General features: G+C 36.6%; 2 protein-coding genes across 2 annotated transcripts; both read right to left on the reverse strand.

The window, feature by feature from the left end:
* Positions 1-940: 940 nt before the first annotated feature.
* LOC130731042 (uncharacterized) lies at positions 941-12,869 on the reverse strand. The gene is made up of 27 exons (XM_057583230.1): positions 12,566-12,869; positions 12,355-12,420; positions 12,117-12,203; positions 11,924-11,980; positions 11,672-11,736; positions 11,395-11,564; positions 10,567-10,628; positions 10,346-10,429; positions 9,982-10,141; positions 9,329-9,444; positions 9,061-9,189; positions 8,760-8,831; positions 8,504-8,599; positions 8,345-8,422; positions 7,577-7,705; positions 5,970-6,146; positions 5,569-5,772; positions 5,374-5,487; positions 5,030-5,271; positions 4,696-4,741; positions 4,363-4,611; positions 3,871-4,101; positions 3,305-3,396; positions 2,127-2,355; positions 1,695-2,048; positions 1,495-1,568; positions 941-1,404 (listed from the first exon to the last, which is right to left on the reverse strand). Exons 1-27 carry the CDS (start codon positions 12,668-12,670, stop codon positions 1,299-1,301), a joined length of 3,594 nt encoding a protein of 1,197 aa, XP_057439213.1. The 5' UTR covers positions 12,671-12,869; the 3' UTR covers positions 941-1,298.
* A 661-nt stretch (positions 12,870-13,530) lies between these two features.
* LOC130731043 (DEAD-box ATP-dependent RNA helicase 24) lies at positions 13,531-17,614 on the reverse strand. Its single transcript, XM_057583231.1, has 5 exons — positions 16,791-17,614; positions 15,212-16,440; positions 14,448-14,487; positions 13,837-14,239; positions 13,531-13,746 (listed from the first exon to the last, which is right to left on the reverse strand). Exons 1-5 carry the CDS (start codon positions 17,419-17,421, stop codon positions 13,701-13,703), a joined length of 2,349 nt encoding a protein of 782 aa, XP_057439214.1. The 5' UTR covers positions 17,422-17,614; the 3' UTR covers positions 13,531-13,700.

The following is a 17,614-nucleotide window of genomic DNA, read 5'->3' on the forward strand; positions in this document are numbered from 1 at the left end:
CACACGGTACACAACTGGTTAAAAATCTTATATTTCATCCTTCATTTTTTCTTTGTTGCCTTTGATATTTGGGGCACATTGACCTTGCCGAAACTGTTACAATGAAGCTCAATCACTTAAAATCAGCTCAGCTGCACCATATTGAAGTTTTACAGAGATACATTAAGGTCAGAATATGATTAAGGAATTATATTGAAGATGCGTGAGAAAAACAAGTGACCAGAGCTAAAATGAGAAAAAGAAGGCAGATAAGGAAGTGTGGAAGGTCATGGCCAGAAGAAAATTGATAATATAGAAGGGGGAAAAACCAACATAAATAATAGAAAAACTCTCACTAAAGAGAGAAAAAGATCCAACTAAAGTAAGTAGAAAGTCTCTCATGAAGAGAGGAAGCCCTCCCCATGGTGGGGGAGGCTAAAAGTGAAGCTCTTGTGCGAGGCGCTGTGAGGTTTCTTTTGTTTCATCTCTTTGCGGCTGCGAAGTTTTAACCCAATTTTTACTGTCTACAGTTATTGTTCCTTAGTCTTATCAACCATACAACTATACTACTGGTCTACCTGTATTCTCAACATTGAATAATGAGGATGAAGAGGTACGATCCATGGAGCTTCAGGAGTGGAAGATCAAAGGCGCACTAGAGGAGTCACAAAGTCACCGTTATTCTTGGAATAATGAAGGAGGTTACTCACTGAGCTCATATGAGATCCTGCTGCAGTTAATGAAGGTGAAGAAAGCAGCGACCAAGGAGATTTTGAGCCAAGCAGAGATAATATTTGAGTATGTTAAGTTTAACATAGATCAACATTAATTTTTTATTTTTTTTTAATTTCAAACACACTCAACTGCTTCAAAACATCCAAGTTTCAAGGACCAACAGACCACCAAATACAGTACTATACGGTGTATATGGCATGCATGAAAAATCGAGTGGCTTCATCAATTAATCTAATAGCACCGTACATTCACTAATTAAATAGCAAAACCTACTTATTCCATTGTATTATAAACAAATCAGGCACACCCAAAGAGGGACAAAATATTCAAGCTTAATGCCTTCGGCGCAAAAATGAAAAAATCACAAGCAGCAACATTTTGCTTCTATTTGCTTTTGCTCCTACACGAAAGAGTGAATAACAGACATGATACTAAGTTTACTAACAAACAAGAAAGAATTATAGATTACATGCTGTTTGCACTTGCTCCTCCATATTAATAAAGAGGAACATCTGAACCTATTGGAGAACGTGAGAACTGCTATCAAACTAGCTCAACTAAGAGATTATGCCTACCTATAAGCCTTAGTAAGTCTTCTTTCGCAATATAGGCTTCCTAATGTCTTTTTTTGAAGCCCCACCAAGTCCTGGTGTAGGTATGTCTACCGTGGCTTGGTACAAATCCTTCAACCTTCACATGGGTTAGCGCAACAAAGTCAGTAAGATACATGGCCTAAAATTACCCTGTAAGGGTGAAATCAAATAGGAATATCAAACTTACCTAGGCATGCTGAGAAATAGCGCAACAACTAGAAATCCAACAATAAGGGGGAACACGGGTGCAGGAGTCAACTCCTGCATCGTACAAGAATTAAGCATACAACATTATGCACCAAATCAACAGAAAATAATTAATGACAAATCTTGAAGAAACGAATGCAATCAGGCCAAAATAGAAAGGGTAGAGACAAAAGAAGAAACCTGCTTCAGCTGATCTACAATTCTGAATCTCAATGGGCCTACATGGATTTGAATATTTTTGTCCAAGTCGACCTCAATGATATCGGATTCAAATTGAAGTGAGCTTGACGGGAGACCAGATCGAAGCTGCAGAAGGTGTCTGCCCTTTGATAAGCCCTTCACTTGGAAGAAGTTAGAAATCGGCAAGGGAAAGACGGACTCTATCTTGGTTGTGTCACTAGCTGACCTGATTTCTACCATCAGGTGTTTACGAAGTTCATCTGTACCATTTCCTTCGACGTGGCAACTTACAATTGTCATTTCCGGCTCCTCAAAAACTATGAAATCCAAACCCTTGATATCTTCAGTTCCAACCTGGGAACATCAACCAACAAGCTCAAACCAAGATCAATACTGAAGCAAAGCTAAAACAGATAGTTATTAGGAGCTAACCTTGACAGTAATGAAATCTGGAGATGCACGCACTACATTAGAACTCCCCATAACATCCCTTTTAGCTACTTTGACATCATAGACAGTATCAGGCAATAGTCCTCTCAGACGATAATTCCCAGAGGAATCTGTCACTGTTTCCTCAAAATAGCCTTTTGACTCTGACCGTGCTTCAACTGAAACTCCACCTTTGGGTTGACCAGACAACAGAGTTACTAAGCCTGTAGCACTGTAAGGGTTGATTTACTTCAGCTTGTTATAGAGTAAAGTATCTCCAGGTTAAAAAATGCAAGCAAGTCAAAAGGTTACAGGGTGTCAGTATGAGATTCCTCCAGTAGCAATTTTATATTCTCCGTCACCCAATTACCAGCATAGCTGCCTTTTAGTTTACATAAGGAAAGTTATTGGTCTTACATAGCCTACATGATGTAAACATGAATAGGTATAATTCCCAGTCAACCTATTAGGTAACTAGGTCAACCTACATGAATGAAGTGAGTAAAATCTGGATCAGTGGAGCCTGGCTTGCAAATGCAAGCAGTGTGTGTAACATCTCTATTAAACATATACTTTCCCAAAGATGCTATTTGTCAAGTCATACTCTTACTCTCACTCAAACTGCAAAATCAGAACCCACTTATACCAACCTTTATAAGGGTTTCAGAATATTTTTTTAAACCAATGGGGTCCCCTCCTACACTGTTCTTAAACAAGGGAGCTGTCCTTATTTTAAACAGATCCAGGCAGTTCATATATATATATATATATGTGTGTGTATGTGTGTTAGTGTGCGTGTCTCAAAATCAGTCACCGCAGGGTCTCAGTCACTAGTATGTTAACTACACAGGTAATTATTGTGCAATATATCATATCAATAGATAAATGGAAAATTAAATCAGATATATAAAGCAGGAAAAGATTTAAGAGAAGGCAATGATTGAACTTTCCCAAGTACATGTTCCAATATAAGTGAAAAATAAATTCAATGTACACTTTATACATAACTTTAAATAGTTGATTTCAATGATTCTAAAGAAAGCCAAGATAAGCAATTAAACCATAACGGCATAACCTAATGGAAAACGGAAAACCATTGCCACAAAGCTAAAAATACTTCTACAGATGATTGCACTCAGTTAAATATAGAAGGAAATTAGGGTGAATGAACAAAATGAAACCTGTAAGCTACGCGGGTGGCCTGGAAAATAACTTCTTTAAACTCCCCAGCTCCAAGCTCTATTGCCTGTGCCGAAGGTGAGAAAGCATACTCCTAGGAAAGAATAAGGCAGTTGACAAAGACAGCTTCAGCAATGACCAAAATTATTTTAATCATCTTAACAAAATAATATATTTACAAACTTTGCAACGTCATATGCATCATTATTGAGTTTCACACAAGCAGAAATATATTAACAATTTAGAACAAGCATAATAAGATGACCTGCTCAAGCTGAAAAGAAACACCAGAAGATTTTGGATATGCAAGCTACACAACTACACATGACAGTAAAATGCTAGTCATCCTTTTTTTTTTCACATTTTGTTTATTTTCATCAACCACAAGTAGGCTCTTACTCCCTTTCTGAACTAAAGACGATTTTGGAAGCTCAATCAAATCAAGCAAAATTGCAAACTGCAAGTGCAGAGGCCTATGAAGCAAGGCTGAGGGATAGACAGGTCATGCATAACAGGAAAAGAAAAGCAGTAGAATGCAATATCATAGCAGTTATGTCCGGTACAGTACCTTCATAACAGGACGCAAATAAAACATCCCAGGAAACAGGTTATCAAATATAAATGTCCCTCCAGCTCCAGATACGGAATTGTTTCTATAACCATTGTCGCCACTCAAAGATAATAGAACAGAAGGAATCAGTTCTTTAACATCATCTTTGTGATGTATGTGCACTGAAATTTGACTAAGCTTCTGACAACTAAAGGAATGAGGCCCAACTTGTTTTAAATGATAACCAGGCTGCAAAAAAAAATCAAATTATCAAACAATTTAAGACAATATGACGGCAATCAGACACGCACACACACACACACAATATATATATGTATATATGAGAACATTTTCATATTATGGTTCTCATCCGGTATATATCTATATATCTCTCCAGCTAAACTGCTTTAGAGATTACACAATGGAAATCAAAATTATTGACCAACATATAAAATTCACAGATAAATGGAGAAATTGCAAGTAGATTTTTTTTGCTGAAAAAGACACTACCTTTGAAGCCTGAACATTGTAACCAACATCATCATACAGAGGACCAGCCACAAAGGAGCCATCAGTTCCAGTGATTGTTTCAAGTACTAATTCACCACTTTTAAATTCAGTGGTGCTGCTGTCTCCAGCAGCAAAAATCCTAATATGAACCCCAGAAATAGGAGGTGAAACTGATCCTTCAATATATACACCCAGTCGACAGGAAAATGCAGGAATAGAAGCTTGGCAATTATCGTCTGTCAGTGATACCTGAGAAAATGGATTTAGCAAATGAACATTTCAGTGATTGTGCTGGAAAAAGACCACTAGAAAAACTTGTCTTCAGATACTTACATGATGTTCTCTAGGATAAAATAGAAGTTTTTTCTCCACGTCATTCCTGTAATGAAACCAAAAACAGGTCAACAGCGTAAATTTGGGCAAATTGCAGAGCTAGAATTAGTTAGACTTCAAATATACAAGGAGAAGAGGGAAGGGGTGGAATATGTGCGCGATACACTAATAAGCAACACAGAACCATTTAAAATGGTAAGCTAATCAAAACTGTTTAACCTTCTGGGAAAACTAGAACCATACAATACAAAATGTTAAACCACTTCTACCAAAGCCTTTTCACCAAAATATAAATTTAACAGAAGTTATTCAAAAACCACGTAGATAGATGTACCTTGAGTCTCGAGGAACAAAGGTAAGTTTTTCCCCTAGATTGGCCCAAACAGAATACTCAAATACAGCAGCATCTGTTTGATCTTTCCCATGAGACTTAAGTATAGCTGTAGCCTTATCAATAACACCAGCTCCATCATGATAAACATCAACAACTATACTCTCAGGCAATGTATCAAGTGAGCCGGACTGCAAATTTATCTGTCCTTTAAGAAGATACTTCTCTCCTTTTAGATGGATGGGCTACAAAAAAAAATTAGAAAAATGATGAAGAAAATCCTAGAAGAAACCAATAATAAATGAATGATCAGAAAATATAATCATGACTAAACGAATTATGCATACCGATAGGTTAGACGTATTAATTATCACTGGTGAGCTCCCAAAGAAAATACATGAGTCAATAAAACTAAATTCATGTACTCCAGGATATTCGACACATATATGCTGGGAACCTTTCTGCAGATAACACAAAAAAACAGAAATTAAAGCTGCAATTTCTTGACATATTTTTTAGGGACTATAGTCAGCTACAAATACCCGAATCTTTGAAGTCACAGTTGACCCATCTGGTTGAGTCATGTAACCATCAACATCATGAGTGGAGATAACATTGACCCAAAAGCCTTTTTGAACAAAAAAAATTCCTTCTAAGTCCTCAGCACCAACATTTACATCTAAGAAGCTCTGCTCCCAGCACCAATTATCTTCCATGGCCACTGAATCAGGGGAACTATGTTTAACCTAAAAAAAAAATATTATTATACGGTTAAAAAAATAAAGCAAAACAATAGATTATAAAAACCTCCCAGTATACAACACGTACTAAACCAAAAGTATAGAAAAATTTAAAAGAGAAGTGTCTAGGCATTAAATTAAAAACTAAAGGAATTCTACTTACATAAACCACCAAAAAAACGGGAGTTCAAAAGAAGCCAAACCTCAAGCCTGTATTTTCCAGGAATAACATCTGAAAACAGAAATTCACTACTCTCAGTGGTCAAGCTAATTGTCCTTCTCTCATCATTATGCTTATCAACCTGTCTAACAAGAGTAACAGATACTGATGGACCACATGTCTCCTTGCAGGATACAGCACCCCGAACATTGACCAGAGCCTGCAATCATGCCGCACAAAATAAGAAAAGAACAATTTAAATAAAAAATTGTCTTGAATCTTGATGCCATATAAAATCAGGGCTTACATCCTGGTCCTCATGGGGTCAGATAGATTCCCAAATCAAATGAAGGGGAAGCAGAATATATTAAGAGGAATCACATAAAATTTAACCATGTAGGAAATTTCTAATAAAAAGATTTAAAAGGTTCATATTCTACTTTAATTTTTAATCATAAGAATCCTAGGATGTGTTTGGATTTCAAAGTGTTTGAAATAGAATGAAATTAAATTGTAGCAATTCAATTTGTGAAATTCAATTTTGGAAATTTATCCCCTAGACCCCTATCTTATTTGGTAAGAATCTGCAACCACTGTAACTTCATATTCAACAGCTAGCCTCACGCCGACACCATTGAAGATGTAACTGTAGAAATCATCATTGAATCATATGAAGTTCATCCCATTAGAACAGAAGCACCCAACTTTGCTGAATCAGTTTATTATTATCTTGTTTGATCCATCCTTGATGAGCAATGTTAGAAATATAATATAAAACCATTCATGTGTCTTCACTAAACAGCTTAAGCTTTTGGGATAATTAGTTCAAGACATGATATTAGGGGTGCTGAATGGGCTCTTGCTGAGCGGGTGTGTCAAAATATAATATAAAATCATTTATGTGTCTTTATCCAACACCATAAACTTTTGCGATAGGTGGTTCACGACAAGCACTATACAGGAAAAAGGGTAGAACATTTGAAAACCAATCACATCTTTGTCATTGACAATGATGGATGGAGAAAGAAGATCAACTTGATTTTTCATTAGCTTAGGACCTCAAGCCCCATTTCACTAGCGAAGGCTATGAATCTCTACATCATCTAGATCTATCGCCAACCAATACGTCTAAGTGATAAACCCCATTATTTTCTCCTTTGATAATGATGATGATGCATTGAAGCTGAAAAATCTATTGATATCGGTAGAGAATGAGGTGAAACATTCAAATTTCTAACTTACGAGATGTCATTTCAAATTCTTCATTATACAAGTTACCGGGTGGAAATGCCTCAGAATTTTAAAAATTATTGGGTTAGCATCCAAAGTCCCATACGAAGTATTTTATGATCAATCAATTTGGGTCCCCCTACGGTACACAAGGAAAAGGTTGCGTAAATGTGCACAACCCCCTTTTGACCTCCTAGTGTGGGTTTCCCGGTTTTTTAATTTTTTTTAAAAATTATTTCATTTTTTCTGGAAACTAAAAAATAAGTTGATTTCTGGGTTTCACCACTGTTCATCTTCATTCTTCTTCCTCTCTTCATTTCTAAGTTAAAGAGTTCGGCATGCATGTAGCAAAAAAGACTCTTAAAAGAAGAAAAACAATCGCATATTAGATGACCTTTAGTTAAATGGATGAGAAATCACCTGTGAAAATTCAACATTCAACAATGGACTTTTGACCACAACATCGATATAAGATGGGGCAAATATGAGTCCAGCTACATTCTCAGGAGTAGCAGCAATAGCAGACAAGCGATATTCACCAGGCAGAACCTACACATTAAACAAATGAGTTAAATGTTGGCAATAAGGAAGCAACTATCAAAACTCCGCAGATACTGTAGAATTAGAAACATCACAAAAGAAAGAAGCAATCAAATTATTTTTATTACTTAAGAAGTGCAGACTTCATTACACATAATTTGGATACCAATGCACTAAACATACAAAAAAAATTGCACTTTTAACCAAACCCCTTAATAGCAGATTACTTTTTTCAACACTGATTGATGAAAGTGAAACAAACAGCTACATTGGAAAACTTTAACAAGTTGCAAGCTCAAAGCTGTAACAACATTCCCAGATTTGGTTTATAGATCTAGTCAACACTTTCTAGGGGTCCTGAATTCAGTTTGTAAGAAATCTATTGACAATAAGCATATAAATATATATTATCACAATGTGTATAGTCCTAAGGTTCGGAACGTTCCTGTCAAAGCTTGGAACCAAAATTCAATAGAGATAGATTAAATGGTAATATGCTATTTCCTAAAGTGCTAGAGCAATAAAAGCAAAATTCCCAGCCTGTCTTGTACCACCGCAACTTCTCTTTCAGCAAGAGCTAAATGTATCCACAAGATATTATTTACTAACAGACACTGGAAGAAAAGAGGATTCATTGCAATACCATACCTCAAAGCAGAAATTTCCATTTCCATCTGTTTGTTTCTTTTGTGGTTTTACATTATCAGGCCCATGAGTCAAAGCCACCTAGTACAAATAAAAAGAACAACTAGGTTTTCAACATGCAACTATTACAATCATAATTACATGAAAGGAAGAGATGCATACCGTTGCTTTCAGACCACTGCTAACCATCCTAACTAAACCACAAAGATCGTATGAAACGGCATTAATGTCTTCTATTGAAGCCATGTTGGGCAATACCTGAGCAAGCATAGCCAGAGGGTTCATGATAAAAATTAAACATAAAAACTGAAATATAAACTTTTCAAATCCATTAAAATAAAATAAAATTATCATCATAGCAAACGATAAAATTTTAGACATATAATGATCTGATGAAAGCTTTATGATATATATTTACCATATAATTCACCAACTTCTTGAACTTGTAATGCTCCTTTCGGGCCTCTATGGTATAGTGCTTGGACGTAACCTAATATACATTTAACACAAAAATAAGTGTCTAACACATTTTTCATGCAGGGTACAAATTGATAAAAAGAACCAAATTATAATGAGAAGTGGAAGAGAAACATTATCAAGACAAAAGTAAGCAAAAATTATATGTTGGAGAAGTTAAATGAATATTCAGGAGCTTAAATCCATAAAGAATGGCTCCTCAATGAATGAACTAAATGAAATACATGCCCCTATATTAATACCTGATCAAGCTTATAATATCCTTGATTGTCAGTAATAGACCTTTCATGCCCATCAACTATGATCTTAACACCCTCTATTCCCATGTCGTATCCATCAACTACACGGCCTCCAACAGAAAATCCAGTTACCTGTTATAATCAGCATTAATAGCAGATACTTGATTAAAACAACATGCATATATTATAACCACACTAGGATATTTTGAAGGCCTAGGAGAAGAAACAACGAACATCGAATGTATGCCACATTTTATTCCATATAATGTACCTGGAATTTTTGAGTCACGGGTACATGTTGATGCTTGACATTAATTGAGACACTGGACGGTGAAACATCAAATACTGTATTCTCACCCTTATAGTAGGGCACAAGTTCATAAGTTCCTGTAGAGTAATAAAAATGGTGAGTTCTAAATTAAAGCAAATAAGTTCTGGCAGCATGAAATCAGAAGAAACAATTTTCATGCACAGCGGAATCACAAAAACACAATCAACAAAAAAGAGTAATTATTATATGAGCATAGAAGCAGATGGGAGAGATGAATAACAACTATGAAGTAAGCATACATACAAGTAAACTTTCATATGATCATAACCAAGAGTGACTAATTGCGGTATGCATGTCAAGGGCGAAGTTCCTAGAATCTTGAAAACTAAGTACCAGATATGTAAATGCATGATGGTGTTTGATCAATACACAAGCTACAAACATGATGATTGATGACTACAATACTCTGGGAAAGAATATTCTGTTTTGTCAATGTATAGGCACCAAAAAGGAAAAACTCCCCACAGGACATCTTAATAACATGTTTCAGAAGTTCTTAAGAGGAAGGGGCTACACTTCAGCAGAAAACACACACACACTGACAACACCAAGAGGGGGAAGAAGTGAGAATAAGCATTCAAAAAGGGAATTACCACAAGGTATTGAATTGAATATGAACTTTCCATCAGCATCCGATACAGCGTGACAAAGAGCTGCTTCTTGGCGGGGACCATGAGCAGAACCTTGTGAACATTCTACCTCAGACACATCATCTGAATATAAGAAAATATGGACTCCTAATATAGGATTTCCCTGGAAAAGGAAAAACCAAAATTAAAGACATGACTGTGAGAGAAGGGATTCCAGTTCACACTGTCATGGTTAAAAAAAAAACCACAACAAACAAGTTTGGAACTTAAAGTTAGCCTTTAAAACCCTCATCAAAATTAAGAAAGTGATAATTAGCAATTCCAGGAAGTGAATTTTTAAATAAGAAAGCCCTTCAACAAAGATTACCTGAGCAACAACAAACCCGCTGATACTATATCCAGGGACAAAGAAAACATCATCAACTACCCCATTTCCAAAGCCCAACTCCACCTGCAAGAAGTACATGATAAGAAAAATAGCAAGCGCAACATGCAAGCTCACTAAATGAATAATGAGACCAAATAGAGACACGGGAATGAACACAAAGCAAAATGCTGAAAGTAGAGTTAAAACACGATAACTCAGACCTGCGTTGAACCTTTAACTTCAACTTTCATATCAGGGTTTGAAGCACGTAGTTCATAGTTTCCTGCACATCAGAAGAGTTGCTCATTCGTTTGAACGATTTGAGGAGGAGGATAAAAGATAATAATAATAATAATAATAATAATAGAAATTATTATGATTTTATTACTAAATTGAAATCCTATGGACTTACATCAACAGAAACCATAACACTACACAAGAATTTACAAAAGAATGAACAATACAACTTAATTGGGACTGCAACGAATACGATGAGTCGATGAACATAATATCTTCAAAGTATCTTAGACTTAAAGTAATTTAGAGTTACTGAGATTATATAATAGGATTGGTTTCCATATTTTCTTATATATTGTTATTGTTTCCTTATTTAATGAGTAATATAGTCTAGTAATAGTATAACCATGACTTAGCGTTTTTCCTTCTTTAATCACACCCAACATAGCAACACAATTTTATTATTTTCATATTACTTTTCCTCTTTCTACACTGTGAAGACTAACCCTATAATTTCAATACTAACCAATGCCCAATTATCCTCAACTACTTCTCAACCCAATAGTCTCTTTCACCACCAGCGACATCATATTTTGTGAGGTCAAAACCTCAAATCAATTTTGTCTATCTGTTAACCATTTGTATTTTATACACCAATTCATCATATCTTTGTGTCACATATAACATGAATCTTGGAAAACTACGTATATGTGGTAATAATTTCAACAATGGTACAAGTCAAAGAGTTCTCCTTTTAGAATGATAGAATTTAAACACAAGATCTTTCGAAAAGAAAGCACAAATTTCCCTACCTGGAATTATATTTGTAAACAAGTAACTCCCTGATGATGAAGTTAAGACTGAAGAGACAAGATCACCAGAAGGAGACAATAAATCAACTTTTACATTTGAAGGACCTCCATTTTTAACTGAACAGCTCTCTCCACCTACAGCTCCCACAACTCTACCAGATATAGCAAACCTGCAAGATACATACTTCTTCAGGTAATTTTGAAATCCAGAGCAAGTGAAAGCATAATATGCAGCTGAACATAAAGTTAAAAAATTAAAAATCAAATAACAGCATACCCTGTGAAACGAAAATTGATATCTTCATTGCCATTGCATCCATCATTGTCAACCACCACAGGAACCTATAGGGATTTGGGGAGGGGGGAGTGTCAGAATTCACAATAGTACTTCAAGTTGAAATACTTTTCAAATCATGCCAAGCTCTAGAACAGAAATAAGACAAACAGATCACGCGTAAAAGATGATAGAAAAAGGAAAAACATCAAATCCCCAGGAGAATATTTCATCAATAACAGAAAATTAACTAACCTTTTCAGGATCCCATGACCATCCTTCAGGTCCATTAATTTTAATTACAAAGGAACCCTGCGATAGAAATAATTGTATTTAGAAGAACTGAATAGTGTATCTACGCCATTCATACCGCTATCTGTTTTTCAGTACACAGAAGTTGACCAGAATATGCTTATATTATATGTACACTTATTCATGCAAGCTTTACCTTGTCGTACACTGGAATAAAATAGTATCCATTCGGAGCACACTGTGTTCTATCCTTTACCAGTCCATCGACTGTTTGAAGCTCAACCTACAACATATGAAGCCTACATTATTAGTACGAGTTCAAAACGAAATGCGGGCAAAATGAAAGGCTACACAACTGAAATCTACTCATTTTTCTCTTATTTTTGTTTAGCTAAACAATCAGACATTCAATTGAAAGAATTTCACACACTTACCATGACATGTGAATAATCCAATTTGGCATCAGTTTGTTTCCTAGATTTCACCAACGATGAGCTTGCCTGCCATAACCAAATTCAGCTAAGATAGATGATAGTAGAATAAATAGAGACCATGAAACAACACACGAATTGCAGAAATTTCAAAGTTGGGATCCGTGCATTCAATTTTCCGATCCAAACAGTCGCGAGAGATAGATTAGTTTACCTGAACAAATCCACCGCAGCCATAGATGGAATCAGCGGAAGCAGAAGAAATCGAATAGGTTGCGGCGATGAATAGGAAGCAGAGGAAAGCGTCGCTGATTGACATTTCGGATCTGAGGTTGGTTGGGCGATGAAATCGATCAACCCAGGGTGGCGACTGAACAGATCTGAAGAATCATATACTACGATATTTATGTATGTATGTATGTATTTCTTTTTTAATAGAACCACAGCCACTTCACTTCACTACCGAGTCTGAGATTCAGAGCGAACCAGATACAGAGGGTTTATGGGTTTAATCGTTCCGAGCAAATCAAAACTTTTTAAATCACTCAAATTAATAATCAACGGGTTATTTAAAGAAATTATTAGCCATATATAAGAAAAATTAACTATCTCTTCTGTCACACATGGTTTCATAATATGACTATTTTTTTTAATATGATGTTTGAGTCGAAACATTTACATCTTAACTAGACTAATTCTTGTACCTCATAAATCAATCATTCATTCGTTAGTGTAACACTACAACTAATTAGTGTTTATATAATGCCGCATATTATTGCATTGTGAAACGATATAGAGCAATTTTGACTGAATTCTTCAACAAGTACTCATATTGTTCACCAACAAAATTAACAAATTTAAATCTCACAAATTATAGCTTTAACTTTTGATAGTTAGATTTGCTATTAAGTTGTCAAATATGACACAAAAATCAGATAGTGTTTACGGTTTCAAACGTCTATCCACACATGTTGCTCACCTATTTTAGACGAGCAACTTATTCACATGAAAATCATCCTTTAAAATAACTTTAAATAACTGATATACTGATAGAAATTAAATTTTTATCATATGTTTACCAACACCCGTCACAAATTCTTCACCATTACAATCTACATCAGCGCTTTCGGTTTTCGAATTAGATAACTAAAAAAAAACAGCAAACCTCAATACCATGGATTTTAAAAACGAAAATAGAACTAAACAAACCTCAAGCCAAAATAATTGGTGGTTGGAAATTAAAGCATTAATAATACAAACAAAATCAAATCAAGGCTTGACCTATATAAATAAATAGGAACATTGATGCATTTGACAGTGGTGTCATTCAATGAGAAAAACTATCTAAACTATCTATCCCAACCCGATGGCCTTCGCCTTTCTCTAGGTTTAGAACTGCAGCAAAAGAAAAACAAGAACTTCATCAGCAACCAAAATATTAACCTATAAAGATAGAATGAGGCAAGTTCAGCTTACAAAACTAACCTGTTCGTGCTTGTCTGACTAGGATTTACTCCAGAACTCTGACTAGTGGAATTTACAGCTGATTGAGCAGGACTGGTTGAAGCAACAAACTGACGTCTATTTATATCACCACCGATTGATCCACCAGATACAAAGCCAGCGAGTGTTGGCCTCTTGTTAGCAGCCATGTTTTTATTGTTACTGAAACCTTGATTTTGAGAGTTTGAGGATGCAGCAACAAAGCTACTTTTAAATTGCGACATCATTCCTGTCCTCAAAGAATTTACAGCAGCAGAACGACTTGGAGCAGTGTTAGGTGGTGTGCTACTTGACTCTGAATTATATCCAATGCCCAAACCAAAATCCACTCCACGCACGCCTCTGCCACTCCCACCACCACCTCTGCCTTTGCCTTTTTTCCCACCTGCACAATGCATAAAAAGGTCAGAGAGAGATTCTCCTATCAAGTATGAATATCAAGGATCTACTGCAGATGGATAGCAATACAGCTTATAGCAAGAGCACAAACTGGTGTTACAGCAAATATTAGATATTCTTTTTTCTCAATTTTTGCTAAGCAAATTTTGAATCCTATAGGGCTATATGCATATAATTGAAGTCGCATCTCATACCTCCTTTTCTTGAATCGCGTTTCGACCTGAATCTCCCATCCTATCCAATTACAAGACAAAAGTCATTAAATCATTTCAAACACACGATATTTGAACATTTAAGCATCATCTTAAAACATGTAAAAAAAAGAGTTTAGTAACAAATAACAACCATATAAGGCAAATAAATATATTATTAAACGAGAAAAGCACATTCATGATAAGCTTTTCTTTTATTGCCCCAACACTAATTCCATTTCTACAACTCGGACAACTTGGTGTGTGTTTGAATAACCAATAACTAACTTTAAATCTTTAATAAGTTAATGTACTCGTTGAGATGATTTCAAATTACTTAAATCTAAAATATCTTATTTGGAATAAGAGAATTTTAAAAATACCAGGTGGTTTTATTGCGTAATTTCCGAATCCGAAATAAAAGATTTGAATTTCCACCATTTTAAAAGGAATTCAAAAAATACCTCCCCTCAAACTCTGCTCTCTCATCTCTCTGACTAACAAAATTTTTTCATCCAATTTCTTAAATAGTCATGCAAACAAAATACTCTGTATATGACAACAATTAAAATACAAACACTTAACTTCTTAATATTTTAAATTCATTGAAATTGATTCATCCAAGCACATGGTGTCAAGAATATCTACAGAATCAACAATAGCATGCACCAACAATAATTATGTGGACTAGAGCCTACAAGCATGAAACCAGTTACTAAGATAATCAGATATTGATGAAACAATAATATAATATCAGGAATGGTTACCTTCATAGCAAGATCCATCAACTCCGTGGAAACATTCTGACCAGCAGCAATTAAGCTATTAACCAATTCACCAGCGAACCGTGCTTCTTTCTGAGTTATAAGTGTGTATGCAACTCCTTCCTTGTCACCAGCACGGCCCGTTCTTCCAATCCGATGGACATGCATGTCCATGTCTTTTGCAATATCAAAGTTTACCACTGTTTTAATTGATTTGATGTCAAGACCACGAGCAGCAACATCAGTTGCAATAAGCACATGGTAGACGCCAGATTTAAACTTCTGTAAAATATCCATACGAGAAGCTTGATCCTTATCACCATGTAGGGCAGCAACCTTAAAGCCCCTCTGAGACAATTGTGTCTCAATATCATCCACAGTGGCCTTCTTGGAAGCAAATACTAAGGTATCACCTTGATCAATCGTTTCAGGCAGCTTCTCTAGGAGCCACGGCAATTTCTCAGAATCTGAAGGCACCACTTGAACAACTTGAGTAATATCTTCATTTGCCATCCCCACCTCCCCAACTATTACTCTAACAGGGTCAGAAAGGATTTCCCTGGCCAACTTTTCAACTTTACGAGGCATTGTTGCAGAAAAGAGTGAAGTTTGACGGTCTGGCCTAATCTGACCAACAATGGACCTTACTTGTGGCTCAAATCCAAGATCGAACATCCTATCAGCCTCATCAAGCACCAGATAAGTTGCTCTTGTCATTGTCAATGCCTTCATTTTTAGCATGTCTATCAATCTGCCAGGGGTAGCAACAACTATCTCACAGCCTGCCTTGAGTTCTTTGAACTGCTCAAGTTTTGACATTCCACCATAGACAGCAGAGACGCGTATACCATATGATTTTGCAAATTTCTTGGACTCAAGATATATCTGTTGCGCCAATTCTCTGGTAGGTGCGCATATCACTCCTATAGGACCCTCCTCCTTCTGAAGTTCAGGCTGATCCATGATATGCACAATCATAGGAAGCACAAAAGCAGCAGTTTTACCAGAACCAGTTTTTGCTATACCAATGATATCTCTGCCAGAAAGCACAACCGGTAAAGCTTGGCATTGTATAGACGTGGGCTTCTCATAACCTTGCTTTTTTATAGCACTCATAACTGGGGGAGGGAACCCACAGTCCTCAAATGTTTTTACGGGCTTAGGAACATCAAAACCAGATACACGAATAGCCAAACTCTTTCTGTAATCCGTTACATCTTGTTCACTCATACCTGTAGCAAATGGAAAAACGAACAAAGGTGTCAGATTTGCAATCCGAGTTTTTTTATATGCAAATGTTAGTTGTTAGTTAATTAGTAAAAATTGTCCCTCCTCAGGGTTTGAACCCTGACCCTTCACCTACAATTACCCTTAGTTCAACCATGTGAGTTACTCATCCCCCGATTTGCAATCCGAGTTAACACACAATTCAAGACATTATCTTCCATGGAAAGGGAGAAAAAGGTAGCTAAATCATTAAAACGTCACAACAGAGACCGATATTACCAACAAATCATAAGCATGAATCAACAAGTAAAGCATAACAATAGAATTTCAGGGCTGTGTTATGCAGTGAAGTTACCTGATATTGAAGGAGGTTCTTCATAAAAATCCTTACTAAAAGGCTCATAATCAACGGAAGAGTGATCCAGAGGAGGAATGGGCTCAATTTTCTTCTTATCAATAACAATAGGGTTATCATCAGAATCATACTCTACCATACCAGCATCCACAGCCTTTGCAGCAGCATAAACCTCCTCATCAGAATCATACCCAGCATGCAGCGCATCCGACGCCAGCGTCAACCCCAAGTCCTTCTTCGCCTTCAGAAAGCTCTCCATGGGATCATCATCCTCATCATCCTTATACCTATCCTCCGCCTTCTCCTTCGGCTTCGGAGGCGGCGCCGCCTTCATCTCCTCATGAATCCCCTCCATGAATGCATCCAATGGATCGATTTCCTCCTCCTCGCCCCCTCCCGTGGTAGCTGTGGCGTCGTTTTCGTTTTCGTTGTTGTTCCCTTCGTCCCTGGCGTCATCGTTGTTGTTGTCGTCGTAATCGATGTGGTCGAGATCAGTGTCCTCGTAGTTGTCGTGGCCTTGGCGTGAAGAGGGAGGAACGTAGAGGCGCTGAGGAGGTTGAGATCGCTCGAAACTGTAGGTTGATTGGCGGTTTATGCCGAAACCTTCGAACCCGAACTTCCTCTTCGACATTTTTCTGCGGTGGAGGAGAAAACCCTAACTGAGCTTGAACGGGGAAAGTGAAATTATGGGATTAGGGCTTTCAGCTTTACCGGAGAGGGGTGGATTGAGTTATGGCTACTGGAATTGGCGCCTCCGCGTCTGGAACGTTGCAGGTAAGGGATTTTGCGCTCTACAGTGGTTGAATTTTCTGGTTGAAGAAGGA

Source organism: Lotus japonicus, chromosome 1 (assembly GCF_012489685.1).
Source record: "Lotus japonicus ecotype B-129 chromosome 1, LjGifu_v1.2".
NCBI classification, from domain to species: Eukaryota; Viridiplantae; Streptophyta; class Magnoliopsida; order Fabales; family Fabaceae; genus Lotus; species Lotus japonicus.

Excerpts from the sequence above, each read along its gene's own strand:
- LOC130731042 (XM_057583230.1), bottom strand. The coding sequence starts at position 12,670 with ATGTCAATCAGCGACGCTTTCCTCTGCTTCCTATTCATCGCCGCAACC. Across the intron at positions 9,445-9,981 it reads ATTCAATTCAATACCTTGTG|GAACTTATGAACTTGTGCCC; the intron begins GTAATTCCCTTT and ends ATTACTCTACAG. Across the intron at positions 2,356-3,304 it reads GCCACCCGCGTAGCTTACAG|TGCTACAGGCTTAGTAACTC; the intron begins GTTTCATTTTGT and ends CAACCCTTACAG.
- LOC130731043 (XM_057583231.1), bottom strand. The coding sequence starts at position 17,421 with ATGTCGAAGAGGAAGTTCGGGTTCGAAGGTTTCGGCATAAACCGCCAA. Across the intron at positions 16,441-16,790 it reads AGAACCTCCTTCAATATCAG|GTATGAGTGAACAAGATGTA; the intron begins GTAACTTCACTG and ends CATTTGCTACAG. Across the intron at positions 14,488-15,211 it reads TGATGGATCTTGCTATGAAG|GATGGGAGATTCAGGTCGAA; the intron begins GTAACCATTCCT and ends GTAATTGGATAG.